At 44.2% G+C, this 17,499-nt stretch overlaps 1 protein-coding gene across 1 annotated transcript in view; it reads right to left on the bottom strand.

Annotated features, from left to right (window-relative positions):
- xrn1 (5'-3' exoribonuclease 1) overlaps window positions 1–17,499 on the bottom strand; it is a 144,801-nt gene that overhangs the window by 45,535 nt on the left and 81,767 nt on the right. Inside the window, exons 19-26 of the mRNA XM_085989602.1 lie at window positions 15,930–16,092; window positions 15,577–15,690; window positions 13,818–13,916; window positions 12,985–13,100; window positions 11,626–11,772; window positions 5,766–5,855; window positions 3,011–3,146; window positions 1,948–2,004 (exon numbers count right to left, since the gene is read on the bottom strand). Of these exons, the coding sequence (XP_085845728.1) occupies window positions 1,948–2,004; window positions 3,011–3,146; window positions 5,766–5,855; window positions 11,626–11,772; window positions 12,985–13,100; window positions 13,818–13,916; window positions 15,577–15,690; window positions 15,930–16,092 (922 nt within the window). The remainder of the gene's footprint in view (window positions 1–1,947; window positions 2,005–3,010; window positions 3,147–5,765; window positions 5,856–11,625; window positions 11,773–12,984; window positions 13,101–13,817; window positions 13,917–15,576; window positions 15,691–15,929; window positions 16,093–17,499) is intronic.

Raw genomic sequence — 17,499 nt, 5'->3', positions numbered from 1 at the left:
CAGATGAAGAATTGTTCTCCTGATTTCTGCATCTTGTTACAGGAAACTTTCGATTTACCGGCACCTAAATAACCGGAAATCTCGGTTAACCGGCAAAATTCAGGAGTAGGTTCAGATAAGTTTTACTTCATATTGTACTTGCCTTCCTCAATCTGTTGCTGTGCAAGGGTGTGGTTGCAGCTGTTGCTAAGCTACAGAGACGCTTGGAACTTGTGGCCATTGTTCTGCACTTGTTGCTAAGCAACAGGGTTTGTTGCTTTATATGGAGCTGTCAGCTCTCCGTATCTTTTACTATAGCTTTCGGTTATCCGGAATTTTTGATGAACCGGCACCACGTCGGTCCCGGATTAAAAAAAGTTTCCTCTATGTGGCCGCTCCATCCGAGAGGATGGGCTGAAGACCCAATCACAGGCCTCCACCAATGCTCCAATATAGCCAGTCATGAGGAGGTGCATGCAAATAACCCCTGGGGACTGATCATCTAATTTGTTTCCCTGCCTTCACTCAGTAGCTTCCCATGTTAGCACAATTGAGATTAGATGGTCACTATGTGGGGAATTCTGACCAGAGATCTCCATCTCAGCAATCCATAGCAGAGCTTGTTGGGCCATATGCACCAATAGATCTGGAGCAAGACACTGCATGAATTCTCAATGAAATATTAGTAAGCAATGTAGTTCCATCATTGCCCCACTAACCTCCTTATGAATGGAGATTGAAGTTTTTGCAAACCATATCAATAAAGTCAATTAAGCTCAAGTGTTTCTTTCCACAGATGCTGCCTGATCGAGTGTTTCCAACATTTATTCTTTTATTTCATCTGGAGTATTCTGCTTTTAGCTCAAAGTGCCAATTTTGTTTTGTCACTAGTTTTACAGTGGCCATATATTATCTCACTCATACAGTGCAACATGTGTTGAACTTGCATTTGGAGAGATGTCTAAAACTTTTAAACAGCATCACTGCTAATATCCTTTCTGCACATATCAGTTCAGCCCAGAAGTCATCACACTGTCTTTTTGGTGCTCTTGAGGACACTTGGCCACACACTGTCCACTTAGGCTGGTATGCAGTGCAAACAACAAAACAGGAAATTAAACAAAGGAAACACAACTGTGTACCTACCTGTGAGGTTGAGCTGTAGGATAACATTGGGAACTTTTCCAGCCATGTTGAACAAATACTTCTCCACAGTCATTAATGATACGTCAACAACTGGTAGAATTAGTCTTGCCTGTTTTTCCCCCTTGCTTCAGATAGATATCCCATCTTTCGGATGCTTAGCAAAATTTTACTCAGTGAGGGGAGGATTTTCTTTGTTCAGTACTTATAGTACAAACAAACATTCATGTGATCTTCACACTTGTTACTTTATTAATAATAGCAGACAAAATAAATCTCTCCCCCAGTGAGGAAAGTAAACAATTGGCAGTAAAGTCTGGATTTTGGTTTGAAGACCCTTCACTGTTCAGTGGTACAGGAAACTTTCTGGTATCCGGCACGGACGGAACCAACGTGTTGCCGGTTCATCAACAATTCCGGATAACCGAACGCTATAGTAAAAGATACGGCGCTCAGAGCTCCGTATAAAGCAACAAACCCTGTTGCTTACAGCTTCAAAACAATCAGCACAAGTTGCAAGCGTCTCTGTAGCTTAGCAACAGCTTCAGCTACACCCTTGCACAGCAACAAATGGAGTAAAAAAAAGTAATAAAAGTAATAAAAGTTACCTGAACCGACTCCTGAATTTTGCCGGTGGATAGAGCGTTCCGGTTATTTAGGGGCCGGTTAATCGAAAGTTTCCTGTACGACTATTTACGGACACGGAGATATTAAGTTTGCAGAAGGCTAAAAGTCATGTCAGATGCAAAAACACTCCTAGAACATCATCTTTCAGTCTTTTCAGACTTACAGTATATTTTGATTAAACAGAATAATTCAACTTACCCTGTATAACAGATGTGGTTTCACAGTCACTCTTACTTTCTTGTTACTTCTTCTTTGCTAAGATGAATAATGATGAAAGTGACATTAAACTTAAAACCTTCGCCAGATGGGCAAAACTGTTCCATTTAAAATACAGTACTAGTAAAAAACAGTACTAGTACCACTTGATTTTTTCCCCCAAAAAGTACTCATATTCCATAAAATCCAACATTTAAAAAGAAATTGTGGATTATTGTTTTTGTTAAAAGGAATAGGTTATTGCATATTCATTTTAATAATAGGATTATGGACAAGAATTACATATAACAGATAGGGAAGTGCAGTAGTGAGCTAAGGCACTATATAAAATGGTGTGCCTTGGGGAAGGAGAGAGTGGGAAGGTTCTCCCCAGGCAATTAGTCGTAATTGAGTAGCTGAATTTAGCCATGTCATCTGAGAGCGAGGGGGAAAGGAACATTTATTTTAAATTATTAGGTGCACCTCTTAGCAGTTGGTTTGACAGCAGCACAGGCTGTCTCTTCTTGATCAGGCATTGGTTTGTGAGTAGAGGGATCTTTTCTTGCAGGGGGTGGGTTGGGTGGGGGAAACAGGAAAAGACCTGCAGAAATTCTGATTGGATTCTCCCAATGCTTGTTTGTAAAGACGGTGTATAATGTAGCCACACAGATCAGGCAGCTTTAGGTTCAATTCCCACCTTGTGCTTATTTAACTGGGGTAAACAAACGGGTTGTGACAATTGGCAGGGAAAAAATGGAAATCAAAGAGGCTTCTTGTTCTTGATCACTATCCAGTGACCCTGTGGAATGCATGAACGTGCAGAGACCAGATGAGAACAGGATCAGGCTCAGCAACCTGTCAACATTCATACATGAAGAGAAGCTACTTGAGATATAGAGGTGGGTAGCTGACACTCATTGAATCATACACCAATACGAGTCAACAGACTCAGCAAGAGGAAACATTTTTTTTTTTAACAGAACAAAAAGGAAGAAAGGATTAAGGGCATAAAAACAAATCAGAGATTATTGATCTATTTATGTTTTGCAATAGAAAAAGGAAATACCTTGCAGCTTTCTACCTCCTCTTCAATCTTTTCAACAATTGCGGTATCCAGTAGGTTCAAGTCACATGATGCTCTCGGCAAACTACTGACAGGATGCATCTTCAACCAGGCTCCAATTTCTTGGACCTTTTCAGGACTGTTTATATAAAAAAAAAAAAAAAATTGTATTTAAATTTGGAAGTTGCATATTTAGCTTTATGCACAGCATAAAAGTATTACTCAGTGCATTACTAAACCTCACATGAAGAACGGACACTTAGATGAAGTATTGAGGGGATACCAACATTCCTGTGGAACGTTCAGGAGTGAAGTTAGCAAACAATTCTAAATGCAAAGGGTGGTAGAAGTTTGGAACTCTCTTCTGCAAGCAGCAGTTGATGCTAGGTGAATTGCTGATTTAAATTGGAGATTGATGGGTTTTTGTTAACTAAAGGTATTAAGGGATATGGGACAAAGGCGTTAGGTCACAGATCAGCCATGATCTCATTGGATGATGGAACTGGCTCGAGGAGCTAAATGGCCTACTCTTGTTCCTATGGGACCATACATAAGAAATAGGAGTAGGCCATACGGCCCCTCGAGCCTGCTCCGCCATTCAATATCATGGCTGATCATCGACCTCAACTCTGCTTTCCCGCCCAATCTCCATATCCCTTGATTCCCCGAGAGTCCAAAATTGTATCTATCTCAACCTTGAATATACTCAAAGACTCAGCATTCACAGCCCTCTGGGGCAGAGAATTCCAAAGATTCCCAACCCTCCGAGTGAAGAAATTCCTCCTCATCTCGGTCTTAAATGGCCTACCCCTTATCCTGAGACTATGCCCCCTAGTTCTAGACACTCCAGTCAGGAGGAAACAACCTCTCAGCATCTACCCTGTCAATCCCCTTCAGAATCTTGTATGTTTCAATGAGATCATCTCTTATTCTTCTAAACTCCAGAGAGTATAGGCCCATTCTACACAATCTCTCATCATAGGACAGCCCTCTCATCCCAGGAATCAATCTAGTGAACCTTCATTGCACCGCCTCCAAGGCAAGTATATCCTTCCTTAGATAAGGAGACCAAAACTGTGCACAGGTGTGGTCTCACCAAGGCCCTGTACAATTGTAGCAAGATCTCCTTACACTTATACTCCAACCCCCTTGCAATAAAGTCCAACATGCCATTTGCCTTCCTTATTGCTTGCTGTACCTGTGTGCTAGCTTTCTGTGTTTCTTGCACGAGGACACACAAATCTCTCTGAACACCAACATTTGTAAGTTTCTCACCATTTAAAAAATATTCTGTTTTTCTATTCTTCCTACCAAAGTGAATAACCTCACATTTCCCTACATTATACTCCATCTGCCACCTTACTGCCCACTCATTTAGTCTATCTATATCCCTTTGCAGACTCTGTTCTCCTCACAGCTTACTGTCCCACCTAGCTCTGTATCATCAGCAAACTTGGGATACATTACACTCGGCCCCTTCATCTAGGTCATTAATATGGTGTGGCAAAGCCACTAAGAGACTCTCAGTGACTTGTACAATTGCCTTTAATCATGTTTATTACCTTTTAATGTTGGCTCTGGTTAAACAGAGCTAGATCGACAAAATCGCGATCTGACGCGATGATGTCATCACGTGGGTCATGTGATGTCCCAACGGCGGGAAACGTGATGACGTCAGAGGTAGAGGGCGTTTCCAGCTAGTCCGCGTGTGGAGTGATAGTGAATAGACCTGTTTAGAGCTTCTCCTGCATTTTCTTGTTTTGTAAAGTTTTAGTACATTAAACTCAGTTTGTTAACTACTAGTGAGTTTATAGATTCTTTGCTAGGAGTGCAGAGACTCCTACAATAGATTGTAAATAGCTGAGGCCCCAACACCGATTCTTGCAGCACCCCCACTAGTTACAGCCTGCCAACCTGAAAATGATCCGTTTATCCCTACTCTGTTTTCCGTCTGTTAACCAATCCTCTATCCATGCTACTATATTACCCATATATAGTAATCTTGTGTAATAATCTTTTATGTGGCACCTTATCAAACGCCTTTTGGAAATCCAAATATACTACATCCACTGGTTCCCCTTTATTAACCCTGCTAGTTACATCCTCAAAAAACTTTAATAAATGTCAAACACGATTTCCCTTTCATAAAACCATGTTGACTCTGCCTAATCACGTTATGATTTTCTAAGTGCCCGGATACCACTTCCTTAACGATGAATTCCAGCATTTTCCCCGACGACTGATGTCTGGCTAACTGGCCTGCAGTTCCCCTTTTTTTCTCTCCCTCCTTTCTTGAATAGCGGTGTTACATTTGCGACCTTCCAATCCGCTGGGACCGTTCTAGAATCTAGGGAATTTTGGAAGATCAAAACCAATGCATCCACTATCTCTGCAGCCACCTCTTTTAGAACCCTAGGATGTAGGCCGTCAGTCCATGGGATTTGTCAGCTTTTAGTTCCATTAGTTTCTCTAGTACTTTTTCTTTACTTATATTAATGTTAAGTTCCTCACCCTCATTAGACCCTTGGTTCCCCACCATTTTTGGTATGCCTTAGCATGAATCAGCACTTTCATGAAGTGAGGATATTGGGAAATTTCAGTGATCAAGATAATTAAACCCTTAATTAAATCTGCCCCAAAGATCTTGTTTAAAGCACCTTAAAGATTAATGTGAAAAGTATCAAAAACCGCATTGTTTATTTACAGCTAAAGCAATATTCAATATATATTTATACAGCTCAAAGTAAAATAATCTCACCCATTTGCATCCTCTCCAGACCAAATGTTGTCCTCGTAGTAAAGATCCTCTTGGCTGTTTTTAGCAATGTAGCTTATTAATTCTGGGAATCTAAAAAGCAAAACAACACAGTTTACATCTGGTTTAAATAATACTCTTTGCTATTACAATTAAAATGTATTCAATATACAGCTGGTTTTAACAACCAGAAAAAGTCCGAGGGAAGAAACCATAGAATCACAGAAAGTAGCACAGGAGGCTGCTGAAATTCAGATCATTATGGATTTTTTGGTCTTAGCTGTTCAACTGGAGCTATCTACTTTTATATACTTCCTTTTCAAATACTTATCCAATTCAATTTTAAATCACATCACATCATCATCTGTGCCTCAATAGCCACTTGTAGTAAAGCATTCTAATTACATAGGGGGAGAAATTCGGTATCACTCCGTTTGGGGCGCAATTATCGTCCTGGCGCAAAGTATAGCGCCTGCTGCTAATTATCGCCTCTTACGGCAAACTTGGCTTCTACCGCCCCTGCAGGTGATTGGAGCGCTAAATCAGGTGCTACACACCTCTCAAGGCGCTAACGCCGAGGAGAGAGGCGCTACCTCAGAGCGCTGGCGAAGCTCATGTGATGTCAGTCAGCAATGGAACACGGACACACTGGCGCCGGCCAGTTCTTAAAGGGGAGGGTCGATCTTGCTCTCCATCCACACCCTGCTCATTGCAGCCTTGAATCTCAGCCTGAAGAGACCTGTACATCAATTCTGCTGGAAAGAACAATGGAGAGGCCCAGGGAAAGAGCTCAGAGTGCAGCCCCCACAGTCTCTTCTAAATCGATGCAAGGAACGACAAATCAAAATGAACCTGTAAAGTGCAGCTCAGTACCCAAAACTCCTTCACAAAGCGTTAAATCGCTCCAGAAGTCAGTCCGTCTCTCTCAGAATGCGTGGTGCAAAAATGTCGGTGACAAAAATAGTCAGGAAGCGGTCGCCTTTTAATAGCGCTCCCCCAGTCCCTTCCCGACTGCAAAACGTTCCCCTCAACCTGTCGTTGCTAGCGGCAGGCAGTAAGGCAGGGGGCACCACACAATATCCGGTCCGAGGCGCTACCAGGGCATTGCACGCTCAACTGACGTCACGATCTGCGGGCGCAGGAGATCGTGGCGGTAGTGTTTAGCGCCGCTGCAAAATGTCTGGTCAATTTCGCAAGTGGCGCAAACATCGCCGCTCCCGGGCGCTAGTTGCTTTGCGCCCCATTAGGGCGCTAACGGGAAGCGCAAAGCAACTGAATTTTCCCCCATAGTATTTACAGCACAGAAACATCTGAGTTAATAACTCAGTGAAAAAAAATCTTCTAATTTCCCCCTTCGTTCTTTTAATGTTAATCATCAGTCTAATGTCCCAGTTATCATAAAGAGAACTGCCTAAAATTTGGCCATCTGGTGGATACTTGTGTTGGAATGATAGGACACACGAATGTCCAAAATTCCAAATGTGCCTTTCCAATTTCAGCCAAAGATCACTGGGTATTCATAAAAACAAAGGAAAAGTACTTTTGAAGTGGAGTCACTGCTGTAATGTAGGAAACACGCAGCCAATAAGCACACAGCAAGGTCCCACAAACAGCAATGAGATAATGACCAGATAATCTGTTTTAGTGGTGTTGGTTGAGGGAAAAATATTGGCCAGGACACCAGGAAGTCACCTGATCTTCTTCAAATGGTGCCATGGGATCTTTTACATCCAGTGTTAATTAGAAATTTGTTTGAGCATTAGAGGTTTCAGCATAATATTAGCCAGTTGTAGTGGCATTCCATACTCCTGAGAAGATGACTTGTTATATTGGTGCTCCCAACATGAAAATCAGTCAGGGACATATACAGGCGCATTACTATGGACCAAACACTCCATTGAGTAGAGTACTTAAGAACTTTGGGCCTAGAAATTGGGTATAGCCCCGCTTGAGGCGTTAGAACTGGCGATGCGCAAAGTTTATAGCCAGACGAAACTTATCGCCGCCTGGCGCGATATTGGGTTGCATCGCCCCCAAAGGGGATTGAGGCGCTAATTCAGCCGTTGCACGGTGCTCTTAAGGCGCAAAAGGTCAGGCGCTACTCAATATCGCCGCGGATGGGCGCAGCGCAGGTGAACTCAATTACGGGAAAGCACGAGACCTCCAGGCGCCGGCCGGCTCTTAAAGGGGTGGGTCAGTCAGCCTGAGCTTCAACACCCAACGCCCTGTAGGCCTCAGATTTGGCGCTCGCCCTTGTCTGGCGGTACAAACTTGTTCATCATGGAGAAGGTTAGGCAGAGAGCAGAGCGCTTCAGCACTGAGGCTCTGGACCACTTGGTGGCTGCAGTTGAACACCGTCGAGAGGTCCTGTATCCGGATAATGGCAAGAGGCCGAATCAGAAGGCTTATCGACGCTCTTGGAGGGAGGTTGCTGTGAGGGTCAACTCCAGCAGCATGGTGACCAGGACCCCTGTTCAGTGCAGGAAGAAATTCAACGACCTCACACGGATTGTTAGGGTAAGTGATGCTTTACCAAACTTGTGCTTCCCTCCATCTGCAGCTGACTTCAGGCACCCTGCTGCAATGATGCGCCAATGGCCATCTGTCAGTAGCACCCATGGCCCTTTCTGGGCACACACATGGACTGATGTCTCAAGGCCTGATGTAAGGGCTCTTGCACCATGGGGGGCACGCGATGAGGTCTCAAGGCCTGATCTAACAGAACCTCCCCTTCTTTCCCCTGCAGGCCAAGCTGGCGATGATTCGAAAGGAGCAGCGTCGAACCGGTGGCGGACCTGCACAAGTGGTCACTCTCACGGATCTGGAGGAGAGAGTGCACCAGATACTTGGAGGACGTCTGTCTGGTCCTGTGACCACTGCATCTGCCGACCCCATTACCGACAGCGAGGGTAAGACTCTCAGCTTTTTCACCTGCTGCCTTCCACTTGCTCCCCCCGCCAGCATGCATCCTCAGTGTGCAGCCATGTCAGAGCCTTGCCGCAATCTGGCATGCCTTTCAGCAAAGCTGTCCTTTTGCTAAAGCCACTCTTCCACCTCCCACTTTTAGATGAAGCAGCACCAACTCGGGCTCAACGCGCTGAAGCTGCCAGTGCCAGTGCCACCAGAGGCGAGGACCAGGAGGAATCCGGACCAGCCGCTGCAGAATCCGGGGAGCTGAGACATCTGCAGACTGGGGATAGTAGTCCCCTGGAGGGGAGGGGGGGTGGCTCTGAGGATGAACCAGTTGCCGGACCAAGCGGCATGCAGCAGCGCACGGGGGATAGGCAAGTTCGCCCACCGTCTCCCCGCAGGGCAAGGCAGGTCGTCATGACTGCTGCACAGAGTGCGGATGAGGTCCGTCGCCTGGCGGAGATGAGCAAACAGGCCCAGGTCAGACACACGGAGCTGATGGCTGTAGTGGAGAAGATGCCTGAGTCAATAGATTCATTGGCTAGGAGTATGTTGGACTTCGGGGCAACAATGGAGAGGACTCTGCAGGGCTTTGGGGCCACAATGGAGAGGACTCTCCAGGTGTTCGGGGAAACTATGGACAGGTCTATCCAGGGCTTCGGGGCCACAATGGACAGGACTATCCAGGGCTTTAGCCCAACAATGGAGAGGACTGTCCACGGCTTTGAGTCGGCAATGGAAAGGACTGTTCAGGGCTTCGGACAATCCCTGGAAAGGTCTGTGCAGGGGTCCGAGGCAGTGGAGCGGTCGGCACCTGCCTTGTCCGAAGCCATGGGAAGAACTGTCCAGGCCTTCTCCGAAGCACTGGCACCTGGCACACAGGTCCTCACTGTTGCCACGCAGTCACTTGCTGGGCTCCTCCACAGCCAGATTGACGCAACGCGATCTCTCACTGCAACCACCCTCTCTGCATCAGATAGGATCACCCCGGGCCCTTCCACTCCCGTACAAGGCCAGGAATCAGTGGAGCATGCGATTGTGGCGGATGAGCCGAGTCGCTCCCCTCAGATAGCCAGTGTATCGTCCGACCATGGTGCAGGTGTCCTCTCTCGGCAGGAGAGCATTGCACATGCCAGCGCTGGGACGCCTGCATTGCAGCTGGCACCACCTGCAGGCCACACTGCTCCCAGCCATGGTCACAGCAAGCATCCTGCGTCCGCACCCTCCAAGCCCAGAGGTCGGCCAGGCCGTCCCTCAGGGGCTTCCGCGCTTCCAGACAGTCAGGAGGCGTCCCCCAGCCTTGAGCCCGCCACTGGGGTCCAATTACGTAGGAGCAGCAGGGAGGGAAGGGGCCGGGCGCAGAAGAGAAGTCGTTCTCCCTGAAGGGGTCAGTTGTATAGGGAGGTGCTGAGACGTTTGTTTGTCCAAATTCAAGGACACCCTCACCTGCTGTTATATTTGCTGAGGGTTGTTGAGTTTTGCGGCTTGGCCGAACAGTTAACAGTTATTTTGAAAGTTATGGTTTGTGCTCACATTACGTTGTTTAGCTGTAATGAAAGACTTCTGTGTCAATAAACAGAAGTTTCAATGTTGCATGGTGCATGTGACTACTTTCAGTGATGCTGGCATTCAGAGGCCCTAAAACATCCAAAGTGCGCATGAGGTAAGACTCTCATCATTCCGCCACAGGGGTCTCGACACGAGTCCAGAGGAGCCTCTGACGAATGGACCTTCCACTTTCAGCAGTCCTTCCATCTTACTCCTCATACTCCTCCTGCTTGTGCAGGGTCCGAGGGAAGGTAATGAATTGACGCGTGCGCCTATAAAGGGCATCTGTCACTTGCCGGATGCAACAGCGGACTGCAGCCTGAGCGACAGTCGCATTGTCCCCAATGGCTGACTGAAAGGATCCGTTGCCATAAAAATGGAGGGCATCAGTCAGTTTAGCCATAACGGACAGAGAGGTTCGGCAGCGTTCACGCGGCTGCAGATGCTGACCAAGCAGGTGGCACAGATCAGTAACAATGTCCCTCCAGATTCGGAGCCTTCGCAAACACTGCTCCTCCGACATGTCAAGGCTCGTCACCTGCTGCCTAAAGACCCTCGCAGCATCCCGTCGGATTGGGCAACCTCCATTGCCCCTCCTCATTCTGGCCAATCCTGGCCCCCTCTCCCGCCGTCTCTCTGCCCCTTCACAGTGTTGGGCGATGAGGCCGTCGCCCTCCAAACAAGCTCCCATTCCGATGCCAGTTGGTCAAAAGGCTTTTAGGTGTAGTGGTGCAAGTGGTTCGGACACGGTTGAAGGTCCCAAGTACTGTAAAACTAAATTCCCAGAACTCCGCTCCACATTAGCTCGCCAACTCTCTCTAGCAGTGATCGCAATGAGCAGGCCAAGTGGCAGAAGATTCTGCACTAGAGCTGTCCCCTTTAAATAGCGCCGCCCTACTCCGAGAAGGGCCTGTTAGCCCTCCCTTGAACTGTCACTAATAGCGCTGGGCGCTAAGGCTCCGGGCGCCACCCAATATGCGCTCAGGCGCTCCTAAAAGGCGTTGCACACTGAAATAACGTCATGAGCTGCTTGCGCTCGCGGGCGCGCGCAAACACTTAGCGCAGGCGCTAAATGTATAGTCAGTATCTGAGTTGGCGCTATCTTCATAGCGCTCGCCCCAACATAGGGCTTTGCCCCAATTCTAGGTCTCTTTAGGCGCTCAGCGCCGGCGCTACCAACCCAATTTCTAGGCCATTGAATCCTGCCTCATGTCAGCAATCACATTTTAGAAGTTGAGGCTTGGATTCAATCTTGAAAGGCCAACAATGTGGGACTGGAACTACTCAGGTACCCAAAATCCCATCTTCAATTATAAAAAAACATTTTGCCCCAGATAAACAAGGTTAGATGTCACAATTAATAATTAAAAAGTTGAAATATATACACAATAAAATAATAATTTACCTTTCTAGATATTCACTCAGAATCAGTTCAACGGCAGAGGAATAAAGCCACTCATTCCCAACTTTCTTTGTGTAACCAGGAACTTCTTCATTCTTTTTATTAAACTTCAGATTCAGCCCCACATTCATTTTCTGTTCTCCAAGAGGACTGGCAAAGTGGAGTTTTTAGAATTATTAAACCAAAATAATGTTTATATACTGCAATTCCTACCTGCAGGTTCCCTTAAGATTCAATTAGCAGTACGCATTTATAAATCCAGTTGAGTTTTTTTTTTTTTACAGCAACTCTTGCTATAGAAAATAAAAAATCAATGTGATGCAATTTCTTCAAAATCACAATTGTGAAGAATCCGGTGTTTCAACTGCCTCCCAATCATTCTTTCATAAAACATGCTGAGGATATCCTTGTTGAACTCAGGATACCTTCACTCGGCATGCCCAACATAGAATCATAGAATGGTTTCAGCACAGGAGTAAGCCATTCGGCCCGTCGAGCCCTGCACAGTTATCAGCCTGAGGTGACAGCAATGGCACTTCTTAAATGCAGAAAATATGGATGCCTCGTTACTGATCTTCATACACTAATGCAAGTAATAAATTCCATTCTCACTCCTTCCCTACCCATTGCATTACAGTTCTTGTATGAACATATTACAGCAGTTCAAAATCATTACCATCATCAATCTGGTACAGTTGGCACAAGTTTTCCTCTCAGTAATGTCCTTCACTCATCCTCTGTCACTTGCAATTAAAAAAACCTGAGCTAATAAAACATACTATTCAATTCTGTCTCTGAACATTCTGAACACCAATATTGTATTTGTATATGTGCTGCAACAGGAAATTGAAAATAGGTCAACTGTGTATAGGATGCTATCTGTCGCCTTCCTTTTAAAGATCGATTGGCCTGCCCTCAATTTTGTGATACAGTTCCTATAACTCAACATTGCAAATTTGATATTACACAAAAGTTAAAGTCAGACAACCAATGATCAAAATAAAGTTCAGATCAGCATCATCACCAACACAATCAGTTTAAAAAAAAAATTAGGATGATTGCGTTACAACAGTTTAAAAAAGTTAGTTTAAAAAAAACCTTGTAGCTCTTTCACCCGCGCCCCCCAGTCAAAGAGTGGAGAGCTGAGCTACTAGCAATGCAACTCTTGAATCAGGTATTCTTGAGTGTACAGCGACAGCCTGTGATTATTTATCCAATTTTCCACTCTCCCAGTGAGGAAACGGCCAATGTCCCCATCATCAATATTATGTCCATCTCAAACTGAGTCAAAAAATACTCTGTGGCAACAGAAAAAACTCAAAACAGTAGTAACATTGGAAATATCAATAAAGGCACGCTTACTTTTTCTTTGATCCTCTCCCAATAAACAAACTCCCCGTTAACCTTGACACAAGGTACCCAGTAACTCCAAGGCGGCTGGCCAAGACGTATCCAGGGTTATATTTTGTAGAGTATTTCTGAAACAATCACACAAAAATCCAAAAAGTGCTCAATACAAATATTGCTGGCTCAAAATAGAATCAGTTAGAATAATTTTCCATTATGTATAGTTTTGAAATAAGGTGTCACTCTTCAAAGTGAAGGAATGGGTTGGATAAATCAAGGAAATGATTGAAGGGTAGGCCCAAGGCCAGCATTACTAGATACTTAATGGAATTGACTTTCTTGCTTCTACGTTAATGGGGAGAAACTGCAATGAAAATCGTGGATCCAGAGGGCAGGAGGGATAAGAATCCAGTTGTGCTAACTTCCTTCTGAAGTTGCTTCAGTGGAAGTTAGGGAGGAAGACTCAGGTGAGATGGGTATAGGAGATCTCGTTGCGGTCTTCTGGTCTGGGAAGGGGGCAAAGGTGATTGGTTGTTAGCTTATATGCAAGAGGAAATCGGATATTCACTGTGTGGACTAGACATGGGCATTTGTGTATGCTTATGTTGGAACTATACAACTTTTAAGTTGACAACACAAATAGATGACTGAGAATCAGAACTGGGATCAATTAAGCAGTTAAATCACATTATGGAGAATAAGCTTACATTTTAACTGGTGTGTCATTAGGTTGCTACAGTTATGTAGAAATTCCTGTTCAAAAATGAAGGTTGCAAAAATATATGCCAGAGTGATAATAGATGGAATTCTGTGCAATATTAACAGTGCAAATTAACATTTATACTTACATGCTGGTTTTGTATAATGCCATCTAGCTGTGGCTCACAGGGAACATTGAAAACCACACGGATTCTCCCATCTTTGATAACATCAGACGAGTCTTGAACCTATTAAGATACTCAAGCTACATCCTCAAGTGTAATTTTAATTTTCTTCAACACAGAATATATTACAAGTACATTTTTGGCCTAATGTATTTTAGTTAACTGGCTTAAGAACAGACGCATGTGGGAAAATGGATATCATTGGTGACTGACATAGAAGAAAAAAGAACTTGCATTTTCACATCCCGAGAACAACTAAAAGCGATTTATATCCAATGAATTACTACCCGAAGTATAGTCAACTGTTAATTAGACAAACGGAGCAGCCAATTTACGCACAGCAAGGTCCCACAAACAGCAATGTAAGAAATGATCAGTTAAATCTGTTTTGGTAGTGTTGGTTGAGGGATATGTTGACCAGGATGCCAGAGAACTCCCCAGCTCTCCCTTTGAATAGTATCATGGAAATTTTATGTCCACCTGAAAAGGCAGTCAAGGCCTCAGTTTAATGGCTCATTTGAAACTTAGGATCTCCAACAATGTAGCAGTCCCTCAGTACTGCAATGAAGTGTCAGCCTTGATTATGCATTTGAGTCTTGAACCACAATCTTTTGACTCAGGCGAGAGTCCCACCACTTTGCCAAACTGACATGGAACTGAATACTACGTTCACTCATGTTCAAAGCAGAATGTCAGTTTGACTTTGTTGCCAGCATTCTTGTCTGAGAGTCAAAAGATTGTAGAGCTCAAGATCTATTGCTTACACACAGTAATACTGCGGAAGTGCTGTACTGTCAGAGGTGCCATCCTTTAGATGAGACAATAAACTGAGCTACAACTTCCTGCTCAGCTGAATGTTAAAAGATTCCTCAGCACGATCTGAAGAACAACAAGAAGTTCTTCCAGTACCCTGTACAACAGTTCTCCTTCAATCAACAGCAACAAAAATAGATAAACTGGGCATTCATCTGACTGTTCTTTGTGGGATCTTGCTATGCCAAATAGCACTGTCGTATTTGTCTACACAAGTCATTGCACTTCAAAAGTAATTCATTGTATTTGAAATGCTTTGAGATGTTTGTGATAAGGTCCTACAAAGTCTTTCTATCTGCTTGCTCGGGAACAACCCTCAATTTTCCCAAAAGCAAGTAAAACAAATGCAGAGTATAATACTTAAGTGCTTAACAATAGAGTAGTTAATTATGGTTGGAACCCATTGCCGAGATATGGTCCCATGGGTACAGGATACACTTCAATAAATTGCCCAAGAACGCACGAGTTCTGCAATGAGTATCAGCAGGCTATTTGTAAATCGGGGACATCACAGCTGATCATACTGCTTTCCCCACTCACTGTCCACACACATGGAGCTCCAAGACAGTGATCGGGAACACCAGTCAAATGTTCCCCTACCCTTGCTAAACTCGAGATGTTTTCTGTAGCACCTATGCCATTATTCCAGCCACGATCAAAGACCGATGACTGAACACGGGACTGTGCTGGTTTTTGTGGCTCAGCTACTCACTCTGTAAGCCCACTGAGACATTGAGGGAAGAAACCAATAATGTTCTGTAAGAAAACAACTAGCAAGCATGGATCAGAGCACTTTCACAAAACAATTGGTGGGCAATTTTACTTCTCAAACATGGACAAAATTTCAATCACTTACTACCTAGAACCCACATAAATTTTAGAACTCCTGTATCAAAATTAATTAACAAACCTCTCCCATGCAGCCATAGTAGGGAGTCCCCATCATGAAGACTTTAATTCTGAGTGGGAACAGTTCATCCAACGAACTGAATTGAGAGAAACTGGAATCAAATGATTTAAGGTTCTGAAAAAGATTTTTAAAAAGTAACTTAAAAACATGTCCAACTAAATCACCATCAGATGCTTCACAACTTTCACAATCGAAATTACAATCTTTTGTGAAAAACCAGGCATGAAAAAATTATTAGAAAGATATTTTAAAACTCAATAAAACCAAAACTGGGCGTTAAAACAATATACTGACATACAAATCATGATATTGCTTGGTTAGCAACACTGTGCTCTTTATTTCCGGACTCTTACCTTCACAGTGGTATGGTGAGCAAATGGTAGCACTTGCTTTGACCATTCCTTCTCCAAGGTAACTTCACCATTATGGCCAAATGTGTATCGCCGACCAGTGAGGAGCTGTGCATATACAAGCACTGACGTTTCACTGATGAGGATTCCTTTCCTTTTCTGGAAACTGAAAAGTTTTTTTTTTTTTTTTAAATGAATTTTAAAATCTTCAAAAAAATCAAAGATAAATTTAGCTGGTTTGGAAAGAGGCTCGACAAGAAAAAAAATCTAATAAACCTATCTCCCCCATATTGCTGCAATATGGAGAAGACATTAATGTACACAAGGCACTGTGGTGCATACAGCTACGTAGTAAGTCTTATACAGTAGTTAGAGCATTGTTTACTTGGCTATTCAAAAGCTATTTTTTTTTTAAATCATTGTAACGAGCTCACATTCCAAGCAAAGTTTTAAACACATTTGTTCCAAGTCAGCTTTTTCTGTTTATCCCATTATAATGGGAGGAAACACGAAAGTGGTAGAAAAAGCACGCTCAGAGTCTTCACAACAGTAGATTTTATCACACGAGATATTGTGCATCATTTTCCTCAGATGAATCTTCTCTACTGTATTAAAATATATATGCAAGTACTCAGGCCACCATTACTTCAATGAGCTTTATACATGTTGTTTGAGCACTTTATAAACAGCTGTAGTGCCACCCAGCTCCTGCTGGTGGAGACAAAGAGCCATGAGAATTCTGTCTCCTGTACATACAGCAGAATTTTACAGCACGGAAACAGGCCATTCGGCCCAACAGGTTCATGACAGAATTTATGCTCCGCACGAGCAATCCTCCCACCTTACTTCATCTCATCCTATCAACACATCAACTAATTATGCTAACTTTCAGGCTATAAATGGCTTCCAAGTCCACGATACTGCTATCCTGCTACCGCTACATTCTGCTTACAGCTGGGAAACACTCAAATGTCCAAGCTGCCTATTGCGGTTCCAGCCCGGTCTCTCGACAGTACACAGTGGTTTTCCCTGGCCACACAAACAGCCACAACAGTGCCTCAGATGACTACAATCCCCAAGCTTAAGGGAGAACTGGGCTTTTCAAACGTTAAACACCATGGGCTAAAAACTGGATACAGCCCGAAAATAGGCACAAGGATCGTGATGCGCAATTAACCCGCACCTGCTTAATATAATGCAGGTAGCATGCTATCTTGGTGCTGCCTGCTAATTATAATGATAGTGGCGTGCACCTCTTAAAGCGGAGGTACATTCTGGCTGCAGCAGATACTGGAAGTCATTATAGAGGAGTATGTGACCTACAGGAAGAGTGAAGATGGTGCAACATGGCAGACAGAGGGCTCCCAGATTTTTGAATGCAGCATTCAAAGTCCTGGTGCAGGAGGAGAGATGCCCTGCATCCATAGGAGGCCACGAGGCCCTTCAGACAGACACTGAGAAGGGAATGCGAGCAGATGGCCGTCGCCGTCAATGCAAGCAGTGTAGCCCCGAGGACCTGGATGCTGTGCAGGAAGACGTTTAATGACCTCATACGAGTGGTCAAGGTCAGTGA

Source organism: Somniosus microcephalus, chromosome 6 (genome assembly GCF_052327205.1).
Source record: "Somniosus microcephalus isolate GS21.2 chromosome 6, FLI_Smic_1.0, whole genome shotgun sequence".
Classification (NCBI taxonomy): Eukaryota; Metazoa; Chordata; class Chondrichthyes; order Squaliformes; family Somniosidae; genus Somniosus; species Somniosus microcephalus.
This window is presented reverse-complemented; position numbering and strand designations above follow the sequence as displayed.